Below are 15,491 nucleotides of genomic sequence, written 5' to 3' on the forward strand. Positions count from 1 at the left end.
TTCACAAGCAGAAGATCTTGCCACACAACGTCCAGTGTTGGAAGTTGATGACGTTATTGTGGTGGATATCTTAGCTGCACATCATGGTGAAGCTGAACGAGCACTGAGAGATTTTCTTAATGACATAGGAATCAAACTCTTGTTTCTCCCAGTCTATTCACCAGACCTTAACCCAGTCGAAGAAGTTTTGAAATATTTGTTTAAGTACAGGTACCAACTGAAGACTTTCTGTTTGAAAATTTAGAATATGCAATGTTACAAGCGGTTGGGGATATAACAGCAACCGATCTGTATGGATACTACAGGCATATGTAGGATATCTGATCTGAAATGTTTCCTCTATTTCAAGCTTGCCCTGAAAGACAAACTTTCACACTTATTGGTTTAGGTAGGAGTGAGAAGCATGTGGAGTTTTTTTTACCAGGGAAATTTTAATGGGAAAACATGTTTTCACGGAGAAATTTGATATACATGTTCATGTACAAAGTTACATGCGAAAGGTAAAAGAGTGAAAGTTAAAAGTGTGAGGATGTTTATACAGTAGTGTAAAGATGTACAGATAGTCACTGTTGACATACTTGTATGCTTCTTCAAGATATAAAAATTGAAAGGCAAAACTACACAGTTGTATAAAAAAACAAACTAAAACAAAAAATCAGTTTTGTTAAAAAATCTTGGCTAACACAGTACCCGTGGCTTCAAATAGTGTCTTGCATATTAAAGTCTAATATGGAAATAACGAGTTCAAGCAAATTTAGAACCTTTCAACTTCTCAGATGTCTGAATATTTTGAAGGTTGCGTTTGCAAATTTGAAATCTACAATCAACATCTCTGTTTAGGGTTTTCATGCACATCACTTCCATTCATCGTAAAATAAATCTGCAATCACATTTGGTTAGATTTACCAAAATGTCTGAGTGGTAAACTTACTAAGAAAACACGAAGAAGGAGAATGGCCAAATCATCAAGCATTGTTCCTTGCTTAAAAAAAAAAAAGAAACAGAAACACTTGCTATGCAGGCCAAATAAAATTCTCTCGAACCTCTTTTGACACCACATCGAATACCGGTATACTAAAAGTGAACTTCTAGCAAGTGTACGATGTAAACAAACAAATTTCGGCAACGGTCTAACTTGATCCAACAATCAATGTGGAGCAACAACAAGAACAGAACACAAAAGGCCATGAAGCATGGAGCACTACATGTATATAAAACAAAAGTGATCACAACAGTTAACTACTTAACAGAGTCAAAGGCTCACAAGATTGATTGCACAGCTTCCATTATATATTACTTTATAAGCATCTTTCTTGAATAGAGAGAAGAATATCTGCTGCCTCTTTCACCTCCTCACTTTCTCCTGTGGCATGCATTTGATTTGGAGTGAATGGTGTGTCATCAGTCACTGACAATCTAGTTGCCATTGAGATCTGCTCGTCCTCTTCTTCTCTAAATGTTAGAAGCAAGTTCTCAAAGCCCCAAACTCCTGTCAGCTCTGTTCGATCAGGACAAGTAATCCAAAAGCTTGCCCGTGCTTTATGCTTTGCAGACTGCTTCTGTGTTATTTCTGACGTCACATATGATGGAATGGAGATGTCAAGGCGCTGTTCATCTTCAAAAATTAATGTTTTCGTTGACCAATTATTGATTTCACAACTTCGCGTCTTGGAACACCACTGGCTTTTATTGATTTTTTCACATACATGGGCTATATCTTGCTGAAGCTTCAACCACTTTTTGGAATTGTTTTGAAAGTATTCATGGGAACTCTTCAAGTAAAATTTCCTCTATGCGTTTATTCAAAGAATTATTTACTCGGGAGAAAGCCGCGTTGCGTCCTTTCAAATCCAGTTCTATTTTCGCAGCGGCTGTTTCTAATGCTGCTATTTCCCATTTTTTCTCCTGAAACTCCTGTTTTTCATCTGGATGCCTACTCAACTCTCCACAGAAAAACACTGACTCACATTTTGCCATGATGCCTGCTTGTCGGAAGAGAAACGCCACTCGTTTTCAGTAGTCGATATTCACCTGCATCATCGTTTGAGCCCGACGTAAAGACCTTTTTTAGTGCAGGAGATTTCAAATTTGAATCAGGGCTTTCTAAGTGCTGAGTTCACGTTCTTTGACTCTTCAAGCTGCTTTTTACTCTCTCAGGCGTTCTTAGCCTAGCAATCAGGTTCAAGACTAATCTTCTGTGACCTTCAGGGAAAAAGTGAAGATCTTCTTCTGTCAGATACTGCGCAGACACTGTTGAGGTGAACCCTTTCTTCCTTAATTCCCCTACATATTGTAAAAGATCACAGTCGATATCGGACAGAAATTCCTCTACTGATTTCCTATCATTCATTCGGATTTTCACAACTGCCGCGAAGTGTTTGCAGAGTGGTGCCAAAACGTTCAAAAAGTGGGCTGGTAAACTTTGAAGTTTGATTGTCAAAACTTTGAATTTTGATTGGCCGGCAGAACATGTTTTTGCCACACCTGTGGACAGGTAGTTGCAAGCGACGGTAAATTTTAAATCATTTAACAGGGAAAACCAAAGACACAAGGGCCACTACATAAACATGAGGAGTTAGTGAATACTTTTCCTACATGTAATTAATAGCCATTCATATTTCTACTTGATCAGATTTCACTTAACTTTACCAAAACCTGCCAAAAGCTTACCACTTTAAACCAGTCAACAACTGATTACAAATGTTAATAATATCTCCTTCTTCACCAGCTACTTCGGCCAAAATGCTTCCCACCGCATCATGTATGTCCTCACCACTTTCAAAGTCATCTGATCCACTCTCAAGAATATCTGAGATTAATGATGCATATTTTATTTCCCCTTGCAGTGTACTGTACGGTACTTTGTTACAGCTTAAAAATCAACTTCAGTTACTTAATTTATTCTGATGTTATTCATATGTGAATAAAAAGTGTTGTGACACCATGCCAAGGTCTCTTTAAGCTGACTTGTGCAGCATGGTTATGGAAGTCTCAAAGTTACTGATACCCCAACAGTCCACCACACACAATCCTTCACTTGCCACTTACGCCTGGGCAAAATCTTTTTAAAAGGCACTTTGACATCACTGAAATGTTTGTGCAATATACAAAGAAGGTAATTTGAATTGCACTGCATTGCTTTACACGCGATGACATAACATGTACGACCATAGGCGGCCCAAGGTCATGTTACAGGCGAGACATGGCTGTGAAAAGCGTCACGTCAGCAACAACACTGTTCAATGCAATTGTTTTGTTTTTGAGTTAGTTTCACAACAAAGGAGCAAAGAAGCGAAATATAATCAATGAATGAACAAAATTAAGCGAGTTACCGTAAGTCACCTTGTTTATTTTGTTTTGTCTTTTCGAGCCTTTTTAACTGTTTTGGGACGTTGTTGTTTGAGAGGCTGTCATAATCATTCTAAGAGGAAGTCAAGGCTGGACACGACAATTCAGGGAGAAATATACTTGAGAGACTTTTTCTCACTGAAAAGCGAGTTTGCTGCTCTGTTTTTCCTTCCAAAGTAAAGAGCATTGTTTGTGTTCCTCCTTGTCTGATCAGCTTGCTGAAAGTATCATCTTCTCGGCTCGAATGAAAAAGATTTCTATCACATTTCCACATTTCTTCTTTTCGACTATGGGACTGAAATAAGGGATCTTGCCCGTGTGCAAGTGCCACCTCTACGGTACACAGTCGAATCCTGCTTGTGAAAATATATGTGGGCTAATGGGTTCTGTATTTTCACCAACCGGATTCGACTTTGTACCGGAGGGTTAAGTGGCACTTGCACGCAGTCAAGATCCCTCATTTCAGTCCCGTAGTCGAAAAGACGAACACAAGCATTGGTGAACAACTTTCTGGTGTTGAAATGTGAATGAACCAGCGAACATGCTTTTCAGCAAAAGAGAGGCTTTCAAGTACATTTCTTTGCGAATCGCTGTGTCTAGCCTTGACTTCGTCTTAAGAAGATTAAGACAGCCTCTCAAATAACGACGTCCAAGACAGTTAAACAATGTGAGTAAACTTACTTTATTGCGTTCATTCATTGATAACATTTCGCTTCTTTGCTCCTTTGTCGTGAAACTAACTCAAAGCAAAAAGTTGCCTTGAACAGTGTTGTTGCTGACGTGATGCTTTTCACAGCCTCGTCTCGCGCGTAACGCGAGCTAGGGCCACCTATGGTACGACTCTAGAGAAGCAAAATATATCAAAGCGTGGGGATGTCTGTAGTTGAACAATTCAATTTCTCAAAGCAAATCTTCATTGTTACAACACTTCAATTTAACAAGGATCGTCATAATATTTAAAACACCACACCGTTAAGACAACATTTTAATCAGCATAAAATCCGACGTGATTCTCAATTTAAGCTTTAATTATAATTTATACGCTTATCAATAAAAAATTGTACTGACACAAGATTGTACAACACAAAACCAAGTAAACTACTAAAAAGAGATGTCTGCTTTGAGAATACTAATAACAAATACTTACCTGTTACATACTGGAAAAGATCTTCATCTATCGATGGAAATCTTTCTAAGAGAATTTGCCGGCAAGTCTCAATTCCGTCGGCCATATTATTTCACCATCATTTGAGCCCACAGTGGCAAAGCGATTTCCCAAACAAGTTTATCAAGTGGTTCCCAGATCCCATCGCTTGCCTTGGCCAGCGGGAATTCGTGCTCAGCCTTTGGCGGCCAAAAGGGCCGGGCGACTCTGGGGACAAGAATGTCAAAAAGTCGCGATTAATTAAGGGAGGGGGGGGGGGGGCACTTAACTACAGAAAGACAATGTTACCAAGGAAGCTCTAAAGTCAAAGAGCCCTACAAATAGATTACATGAATGGTTCTATGCATTAACTTTTTCCAACCTATCCTCTACCTCTGAAAAGACGGTTATCGGTAATTCCTAATTTTCCCAATCGCAGGACTCGAACCTGGGAAAGTTCGATTGATTGCCCTTTCATTTAAGGTCTCGGTAACTGTCGATTGTCAATTGTCGCTCCGCTATTTATTGTTTCGGGTCAAACTATATTAAAATATTAAAGCCAATATATTGAATTATTTGAATAAAGTTTCAGTCTTTTGGTATTTAATATTGCCATTTAGTTTTGAGGCCTCAAACTCAGAACGACCGAGTCGGCTGCAGACCCAGCTCCTGCCGCTTCACTTTATTGCGAAAATAATCGCACTTTGTTGAATCGAGTCACAAATGAATGCACTCCAATACCGTGTATGGAATTTTTGATTTATACTGTAGGAAACAGACAACTTTTTTAAAAGACATGTTTCGGCATTCTTATGGCAACGTGTTATAAAATCTACGGGTTGATGAAAAAATTATTACAACATGACGTAATACAAAAACGGGTACTATTTACAGCGTGACACAAAACATCAAGGTGTAAACTAAAACGTGAGAAAAGTGTTGTAATGCTGCAATTGTTTGTTAAGTTCCGGTTTGATCTTATTTATATAAAAAGCTTCTTTGAGTTTTGAAATCAATTGAGTTGCTGTCAGAATCCAGAATACTAAAGCACGAAGGGGAGTATTTGTTCTTACATAAAGGAGATGTGTTGAAATGCTTAAAAATATGCGGGTTTTTATCGCTTTCCATGTGTTCCTTTATCCTGGTAGAAAAGTGGCGACTAGTTTCGCCACTTTTCAACCAGGATAAAGGATAAAGGATACTTGCTACTATTGCGACCTAATTTTTGATTTGTTAAGAATTGAACTAAAAATCACGTATCAAAGTCGAAACTCTCATCTCATACTTAATTTTGGCAGAAAAAGTGCCATAAAATCAGGCTCCGGAGACAAACGAAAAATTTCTCGCACGGTATTTGGAGTAGTACAATCATAACTGACAATTTGGAAGCGATATCTTAAACAACAATAAAAGCAAGGTGACACCATAGTTATGGTGACACACGCTAACAACAACCCGGTGTGGTCAATGTGAAGCTGCCACTTAAACGGGTGCTAAAAACACCCGCCTGGTATGTTAGCTACGCCAAGCTAATGAGGCCCAAAAGGCCGAAACAGCTGTCCATGGCTGCTAATTGACCGAGTGAAATGGTTGTGCGCATGCGTGATGTGTTGGCCACACCGGATTGGTGTTAGCGTGTGTCGTTCATGCATACCTTAAAACCCGTCGGGACAGGAGGTCAAAGAAGTTGTAAAATATATCCCTAGAAAATCGAGCTTGAAGATTTCGCATTAGTAAAGCCAGTGTGGCCGAGTGGTTAGGGCCCGTGCCTTGAGCTCCCGGGTTCAAGACCGCCTTCTGGCTATCACTGAATTTGTTTCAGGTATACCCTGGTTCAATTTCCTGGCGTACTTGTAAAAAAGCCACCTTGGTTTGTTCCTCCCGCCAGTTGGGATTCTTAACAATTGTATATGTTCAATGCTCGGAGATATTAGCTACTAGTAATCTGAGGGTAAACAAAGTGATTGTTTTCATTATTCGCGAGCCGTTCACGGTCTGCTGAAGAACTCTGCCCCCTACTTGAAAGCCAATGATGCCGAGCCAATCATCGTGAGAAGGCTGTCAATTGACACCCAATCCTTTCACGTGTGATTGACATAATACGTCAAGCATTTTTAGCGCGCAGATTATGGCGGGAAACAAAGAACAGCGATTTTAGAGGTTTTAGAATTATTTTTTCAGAATTATTTTTTCGGGAAAATATACTTCGCAGCCGACGGATTCAAGATTTGAAAAAACAAAACCACTAGACCAGCACATCGCTAACGGCCAGAACATTATTTTTTCAATATGTCAATATTGTTTTTCTTCCGAATGTCGCTGTAAACGTGTATTATTATACATTGGTGTCACCAGCTCGATTTTGATTGGCTATAAGCACGCAGCTAATTCTTGCTTGCTCTGTTTCTCTTACGTCATACCTACAAACAATAGATTGTATATATGTAGAATTGACGTCATACCTACAGACAACAGTTTTATGCGTGCAGAAGTGACGTCACCTGACACACTAACCAGCAGTTTGATCGGTTTTGTCATGGCGGAGCTCAACTCAGGAATATGCATAATAAAACAATTATTGAATTCGGTTTTCGCATGTTAGCGATAAGTATCAAGGCCTCAGTTTGTGTTATCCGCCTCAGCCTTCGGCTTCAGCAGATAACACAAACTTTGGCCTTGATAATTATCGCTAACATGCTCAACCTCATCCAATAATTGTTAATTATCACCCGCCAAGAAACAAGTTTAAACAGGAGAAAATGTCGGTTACCAAACCTCAAGAGAAAGCTAACTACTTTAATATATAGATTTAGCCAAGCCTGAAAGCGGAACGAATTGTCCGCGTTTTGATGTTTCTGGTTAAATAATTAGATCATTTTCTTTGCTTTCTTCTATAGAAAAATTCATTACCTAACTAGTGAATTCCACGGTAAATTTTACGCTAAAAACCGATATCGCATGAATCACGATGCGATGAGTACGATATCGGTTTTTCGAGTGAAATTTACTTTGGAATTCACCAGTTTGGCAATGAATTTTTCTTGCACCGCATGAGTTTTAAAAGAAAACAAGCACACCCTCAGCGAGCGAATGGAAAAGGAAAAAAGCCATTTCAGAGTCAACTGTCAATAGCCAGTGAATAGGAATCACGCTAAAATTAGAAGCCATAAACAAACCTTTGTCAGTTCAAGGTCAAAGAAGAGTTTTACTGATGTACTTTATTTCACTTAATCTCTGAAAACAAGATCATTCACATTTTGATGTATTTCATTGAAACACGCCAGGTTGGCTTGGTACAAGAATCGGCAAAATGCAACCAAGAAAGGACGATCTTCAAACAAGATCCGCTCCAACACTTAAACAACGTTTACGTGCTTTAAACAAACTTCTCAGAACACAAGTTAGTGAAATTTTTCCCTAATTTTACGAGACTCATTGCGATTACGTGTTTATAACATAAGGGCAAAATTTTCTTGTCACTTTCGAGGCACATCGAAAACCAGTTGGGCAAACGGATTAAAAAGCACTCAAGTTGTTTGATCGCATTTTAGAGCAGAAAAAAACAAACATATCAACTTTTTCTTTATGTCCAAGAGAATACAGATGATTGTTATTTAGTTCCAGTTGACAATAAAAAATCCATTTTCATTCCTGAACAAAGGAAAAACCCGATGAAACCACTTTTTGAAAATAACAAACGGTTTAGTGCCCAATGCAAGGAAAGAATTTGTGAAGTAACTTTTTGCACTAAGTATGAGCAATTACTGGTATTCTGTTTTCTTGATGCCGTTCTCTTTCGCTCTCCTTTCGTTTCTGTCTAGTCATAGGTCCTCCAGGCATCATGTAACCTTATCAGAGCTTCTAAAGATATGCCAAAAATTGCAATACAGCAGCTCTAAGAAAATTAAAAATAAACACACAGCTTTAAGTTTATATCCTTCCGATGCTTGACTTGAATAACTGCGCAGGCCCCCAGTGTGGACCACAGCTATCATGATATGTCAAACTGGATTGAAACCAGCGAAAAATGTAGAAAGAAAACATTTTCCAAACCGTTTTCTATCTGAACACGAAAAGCGTTGGTGTAAGAACTCTAGTTGATGTAGTATGGCCATGTATCCGCGTCGAGCCACAGAAAGCGCGCGAAAAATGAGGCCTCTTTTACGTTGAGGTGAGTTAACCTGAGTTGAGCCTGCAATCCAATCGAAAACCAGTACTTGGTGAGCGGTCAACTTTCAATAAACAGTTGACCTCGACGTTGACCTCGTAGTTGACCTCGGTGAGCTCTAAGCTTGAGCCTGGGATATGGTAACATGATACTAGTATGATACTGGTCACATTGGCATACATGGACGTACGGACGATCGATGACGTCATGGCTATAAAACCAAACTTTCTCGCATCGATATTTTCTTAATTATGGTGCTCCGCTAAAATCAAGCACTAGCCACTATTCAGTAATGATTTTATATATACTAGTTAGTGTTGGTAAATAGTCATCCAGTTGATCTTTAGTGGAGGATATGTTATTTTCAATGGCAATCCTTGGCAATCTGACATTACTTCAATCAGAAGGCGTATGCGCAACTAGTCCCAGACCGCTGCCGTGAGTTTTAGTGAAAAACAGGTAGAAACCCTCAGGAAACGAAAGGAAGAGGCGGCTTTTTCACCGGATGGGAACCGTCCCATCATTTTTCGTAAACTGTAGCATGGAAATTCTTTTTGGACAAAAATGGAACTGTTTGGCTCACTCTCAAAATTTGCTTCAAGCTTACCAGACGTTTTTGTGTTCTTTAGTAAAACTTGCTCTCCTGGCATCACGGGATTTTCTACAGCACCTCGTCTGTTGTCAGCAGATGCCTCGTGGATCAACTTGTGATTCCAATCATTGTCTCTTACACCCTCATTCAACAGGTTATCAGCTTTCTTCAGCTCTGGGAATTTAGTTGTCAGTTCTCTACCGGACATGAGGAAAGCAGGCGTAACTCCTGTGCTTACTTGTGGTGTGCTCCCGTACGCGAGCAAAAACGTATTAAGTTCTCCCCGCCACTTTTTTCCTTCAACGTGAGCCACTTTCAAAGCCTTTAGAAGCGTTCTATTCTGTCTCTCGACGTGCCCATTGGCCTGCGGCCACAGCGGAGGAGATGTCCGGTATTCTATTCCGTGGTCTGAGAGGAACGTGTTAAACTCCTCGCAGCAAAACTGATTTCCATTGTCGGACTTGAGAGTAAAGGGATATCCATATCTTGAAAATATCTTTGTCAGTACATCCACCACTTTCTTGGATGTGGTCGAACGCATGATTTCCACCTCATAGAATCTGCTGAAATAGTCCACGACTACAAACAAACTTTCTCCCGTCGGAAGAGGACCCATCAAGTCTATGGCTATATCCTGCCAAGGACCGGTAGCTGATTCCACTCTTTTCATCCGCTCTGGAGGCTGTAACTTCTTTACAACCTGTCATCCATGACAAGACTTGCAGACTCGTTCGGCGTCTAAGTCCATTTCTGGCCACCAAACCTTTGTTCTGAAGCGTGTCTTCATCTTTACGATGCCCTGATGACCTCATGAGCAAGACGTAGGACCTCTCTTCTTATAGCCTCCGGTATGACCATTCGGGTGCCACGCAAGACAAGTTTGCCTAACACGCATAGCTCATTCCTGACACACAAATACGCAGACATCCTACATTGAGACCAGTCCCCACTTAAAAAGTACTGTCTCAAACTAACCATCCCTGGATCACTCTCAGACACCTCTTCCACTTGTTTAGCCGAGAGTGCCACTGGTAGGCGTTCTTGAGCGACTGCCATAACAAAGTCAATCTCCTCTCCGCTTGTGTCTTTGGGATTGACTTGATTAAGCGTCGAAAGTGCGTCAGCAATCCGGACATCGCCGTCTGCCTTTGGGACCACAACCAATGGCGACACCCATTCAGTAGGTTTGTGCGACACCTCTTCGATGATGTCCTTGGCTACAAACTCGTCCAACCTCTCGTCATCCTTGTTTCTCAGACCAAATGGGAGCCTCCGTACCGGTTGTGCGACAGGTGTGACGTAATCTCTTACATGAAGCTTCAGCTGGAAAACTTTTCCGCACTTCTCACGAATATCAGTACCATTGCCCTCTGTCATTAATGAACATATTTCTTCTTTCCTGGGACCAACCCTCAACACTTCCAATTTGTCCGCAGTGCTCTTTCCCAGTGGAGATCTATCTGCCTGGACCCTTAACAACTGTGAATTCATCAACACACGTCTTGCCATTGGCCCCACACACAGTTTCAGACACAAATGTTCCAATCACTTCAATAGGCTCCTTTTGACCATAAGCAAGCAACATTTCGCTTGATTTCTTGGAATCACACTGTACACTCTCCTTCCTCACTGCTTCCTAGGCCGTCTGATCAATCACATTGCGCGATGCGCCTGAGTCAATAAGTACTTCAGGTAACATAACTCATCCAACCTTCAAGTCAACTTCACTACCACCTGCAAACTCACCAGCTCCAACTGCAAATGCATAGTAATATTGGGCACCAGTAGCTGAATTTTCTGACACTTGATATGATCTGCCCCCGGAGGCTTTCCTTTTCTCAGAATCTTGAGAAGGAGCTTTGCGTTCCTTTGTTTTGCAACAAATAGCAAAATGTCCAACTTCCCCAAACGTATTGCACTTTTTGGTCGCGAGCTGGACAATTCCGATCACGTGCGATGTGGTCACTGTAATAACAGCGGAAACATTGCATCACCTTTGCACACTGACAACCACCAGAATGTTTACCAGACTTATTTCCTCTACCTCTGCCTTGCGCGGTCCCTTTACCTGTCCCCGTATTTCGAGGTTTGCCGAACAAGACAGCATTCACCTGGCCTGACAAGCTTAACTGATCCATGGCCTTGACCTGCATATTTACTGCCTCCTGTACACGAGCTAGGTCTTGCAAATCCTTCAGGGTTGCCTTTGATTTTTCCAGGAACTTACGGCGGAGTCTGGAGTCCCTGCACAACTTTTTCAAACTCGCAGGTGATCGCTTTCTGTTGCAACTGACAAACAAACTGATCAACCGACTCTTCCGAAGTTTGCTCCGTTTGCCTAAACTGATGCCTTTCGAACGGAATATTCAACTGGGGCGAAAAAAAACCATCCAGCAACACCATACTCTCAGCGAACGATACGATATCCGTTCCGGGCACTAACGTATAGTAGAGTTCCTGCAAGTTCAATCCTCCAGTATGTAACATCAACGCGGTTTTCTGTTCATCCTTCGTTATCTGTTTAGCCAGCCACTAAATACAAATTAAATGAGCGCTTCCACAACTTCCAACGAACGGCGAGAGTGTTCGGGTCTTCCTTCGGGTTGAAGGGAGGAAGACTGGCTACATCAAGAAGAGGAACAAACGCAGCGGCTGGCTGGGTTTGTGTTGTCGAAGGTGTACTCGAAGTCGAAGGTGCACTGCTTGTCATTATCCTCCTGACAAAATACTCAGATCCTCTACGCAAATGACGCCCAAAATATCCCCTAACTCACAAAACGAATCCCATCCTCGTCGCCAATATAAAGATTGCGTACCGATGGCCAACGAATCACACAGTTTGAACTAAACACAATGTCACCAAAGAGCATGGCTTCACATTTCCCATGAGTCTAAGTAAGCCCGCGATTTCTATGGGCTTCCGGTATGAAAAACATGACAATTTAAGTAAACGGTTGAATCCGTTTTAGGTAAGGTTAAATTGATGATCCTCATCATACCTAGATTGAATACGTACTCAGATGAATTGAAGAAACTTTTTTTGGAGCCTAAATTAAGCCTAGAGAAGAATTAGGGTCAAGCCGGTTAGGATTAGTTTTGGTTATTATACATGGATATCAATTGACTTATTATACGAAGGTAAATAATGAAAAGAACTGTGTCGGGCTGAGAATATTCGTCGTTGTTGTTTAGTGGTGAAGACACAAGACTATAAATTTGGAGAATCGAGTTTGAGTACTGGTAAGTGCATAATATGATTCCTTGTTCCCTAGCTATGTTGTAATGTTGAGACTGAATGGATAAGAGTATGAATACAGAGACCGATAAGATGTTACGAAACATTAAGAAACTGTGTTGAAATCCTTTTTAGGGGGTAGAGTGCATATTCAACAAAGGCAAAAAGAGGGTCACCATTTTAACCCAGGAGCGGATCCAGGATTTTTCTTAGGAGGAGGTGCACCACTAAGGAATGGTGTAGCTGACTTGTGACGCTTTTTTTTTTTGCAGAAAACCAGTTATATTAGAAAGCCGCAGTTCATCAGCTCAGGGGAGGGCGGGGTGCGCACCCTCTGCACCCTCCCCCAAGATCCGCCCCTGTTAAATCGAAGTTAAAACGGATTCAAACTGACATCGGATTTTACCAGCGACATGTACACTTATTTAATTTTAATAATCTTCTCTGGCAATTAAGCCCCTTTGCAATTTATTATAAAACCAACGGTAAATGTGATAGGTTCTTTGGGTATGAAGTACTTGATGTATATGAACGATAGAAGTGATCCTCACTCTTAAGCAATTGCATGCCTCGTATACAAAACCAATGAAAGTCTCAGGCGGCTTCATTGGGATTCGAACCCATGACTCCTTTATATCGCTTCAATAGCTTTCCCGATACCTTATCATTCGACTCAAAGTCAACAACACGATTGAACTGCGTCTTTGGCCAATGACTTCAGATCCCTTCTCAATCTTAGAGGTGGAGCATTCGAAATTTTGAAAGTTCTTGAATAAAGTCATGAAAATTCATGGATATTTTAAAGATGGCCTTTTACTTGGTGCATGCTTCAGTATCATATTATTCTGAAAACGAATGTCAATTTACAGAGACAGTTCCTATGAACTACAATAACATGTCAATGGGATAGCACATCTGCTTTTTTTTTTCGTTTTTTAAATGCCGGTTTATTTAACATGCAATACTAATACCGCTTTGAAGTGAAAGAAACAAGGAGATGATGATTCCTCAAGAAATTATTTTTGATGCTAAGACCCCCTGGCCGTCCATTTTTTGTTAAGAAAACGGAGTCACGTTTGATATAACAATATCCTCCTGGAACACCAGTGAAACAATTATGTTAAACGAAATCATAGACGTGATGTTCTCTTTATATTTTGTGTTTACTGAATAAATATTCCACACCCTTTTCTTTCTTTGAAGACGCTTATTGTTTTCCAAGGCAGATTTTCTTAACTAGTCCATTGTTTGGAGATGAAAGCATTGTCGGAATACTTTAATTCTCCTACAGTGGATTTTTGACATGTTCTTCATCCCTGCGGTCTTTGTCCTTCCCAACTTTCATCTTATAAACTTCGCATCGTATTCAGACCAATTCAAGAAAGTTTACTTACAAACTCAGTGGTCGAGATCAATAATTTATTACTCGATGGAGTCTAATCATAACGTTTTCGGCGGAATTGTAAAATCATTAGGAAAAAAACATTGAGTACAAAAGCTCCGAGATAATTGCATTGACGAGAGGTGAGGAAATTACTCTTTCCTCGAACAAAAAATTTATGTTGGGAAAGTCATTTGGAATTCAGTTCAATCGAGTTGCAATTTGTAATCCCGTGGGGTTTCCACCATAAAATACCGCTCTTCTTCTCCCAATATTTTTTGGAAATAAAATCACTTGGAAATCTCAGACTGATGTCACATTTGGACGGCCGGTATCTCTCTCATAAACCTGTCGATTTACCTCTCTATGTCCGTGCATGGTTACATTTTGTTTAGCTTGTTCAGAATGCGAAACCGAATAGTATGTTATATCAAGGCAATTTGAAACGTGCCACTGACAGATTAATTTCTGTAAAAAAGAGATGTTTGTTTTGAAAACACTCCAAACACGGGAAAGCTTTCATTAATGATTAATCATACTTTTCAATCTTAGTCAACAAATCTCATGGAGACTCTGACTTTTGAGGGCTTCGATCAACAACTGTGTACTGTTCGCTGAAATGTCTCGAGTTGTGCCAAGGATGCAGGAAGAGGACCGGGACCGTGGACTGGTTTCAGAGCAGCAAGTGGCGAATGATAGTTCGTTTCTTGCACCCAGTGGAAATGGCGATAACGCAGAGAAGAAGCGTCTCAAAGTTATTGAAGAAGCATACAGACCACTACTTATAATAATGATGTTGTTCGGGTCATATTTTGGACACACATCATTCGACAATTTGCACGAAACAACTCAGTCACGCCCACAAAGACATTGTCGCAGTGTCCGTTTTTACTGCTTTGCAGTGGTTTGCAGCTTGTGGATTAGCTTTGTTATGTCAGTGGTGAGCATTTTATATGGAAGTGAGATATATTTCCTTATTATGTTCGTATCTTGGACTCTCATGGTGGCTCTTATGGGCACAACCTGTCTGATCGTCTTTCCCTTGACGTCCACTAGAAAGTCCCGTTTCGAGCATTTCCTGCGCAGAGCTGTCACCATTAACATCGAAAGTGACAAACTGAAAAACGTCGCTTTAAAAGCAAAGATGTATGTGAATATATTTTCATTTGTCTCCCTATCTGCGATTGCGGCAGAGATCATGTCAGACGTATTTCTTGAGATAAATGTTGTGATGTTTGAACCATGGAAGAGATGGCAAGGATTCAGGATAATCTTTCTAATCTTTTTGGCATATGGTGTTGGTGTCTGGTTTGTGTTTCCTTTCTTTTTTATCACGTGTACGCTGATTGAAGCTCTTTTTGATGATTTGAACAAACGAATGTTGTCCTCACATTCAAACTCGTCTCTCAACGTAGCAAACTTAAGAAAAGAGCATCTCGCTTTGTGTGAAATTGTCGAGATGGCGGACAATCTGTTCTCTGCTCTTCTTTTTGAGGCTGTAGGGTTTTATATCCCAGTCATTTGCTTTACCTTTTACCAAATGGCACATGCAGACTTGAGTCAACCACTGGTACTAGCAGATATTGCAATCAATTTGTTTTGGCTCACGATGTCATTGGCTAT

At 40.5% G+C, this 15,491-nt stretch overlaps 1 protein-coding gene across 1 annotated transcript in view; it reads right to left on the bottom strand.

The window, feature by feature from the left end:
* The window catches only part of LOC137997420 (ATP-binding cassette sub-family F member 3-like), a 38,414-nt gene extending 33,785 nt beyond the window's left edge, over window positions 1–4,629 (bottom strand). The window contains exons 1-2 of the mRNA XM_068843393.1: window positions 4,496–4,629; window positions 2,671–2,809 (exon numbers count right to left, since the gene is read on the bottom strand). Coding sequence (XP_068699494.1) covers window positions 2,671–2,809; window positions 4,496–4,580 — 224 coding nt within the window. The 5' untranslated portion in view covers window positions 4,581–4,629. The remainder of the gene's footprint in view (window positions 1–2,670; window positions 2,810–4,495) is intronic.
* Between the last annotated feature and the right edge of the window lie 10,862 nt (window positions 4,630–15,491).

This window comes from Montipora foliosa, chromosome 3, assembly GCF_036669935.1.
Source record: "Montipora foliosa isolate CH-2021 chromosome 3, ASM3666993v2, whole genome shotgun sequence".
NCBI classification, from domain to species: Eukaryota; Metazoa; Cnidaria; class Anthozoa; order Scleractinia; family Acroporidae; genus Montipora; species Montipora foliosa.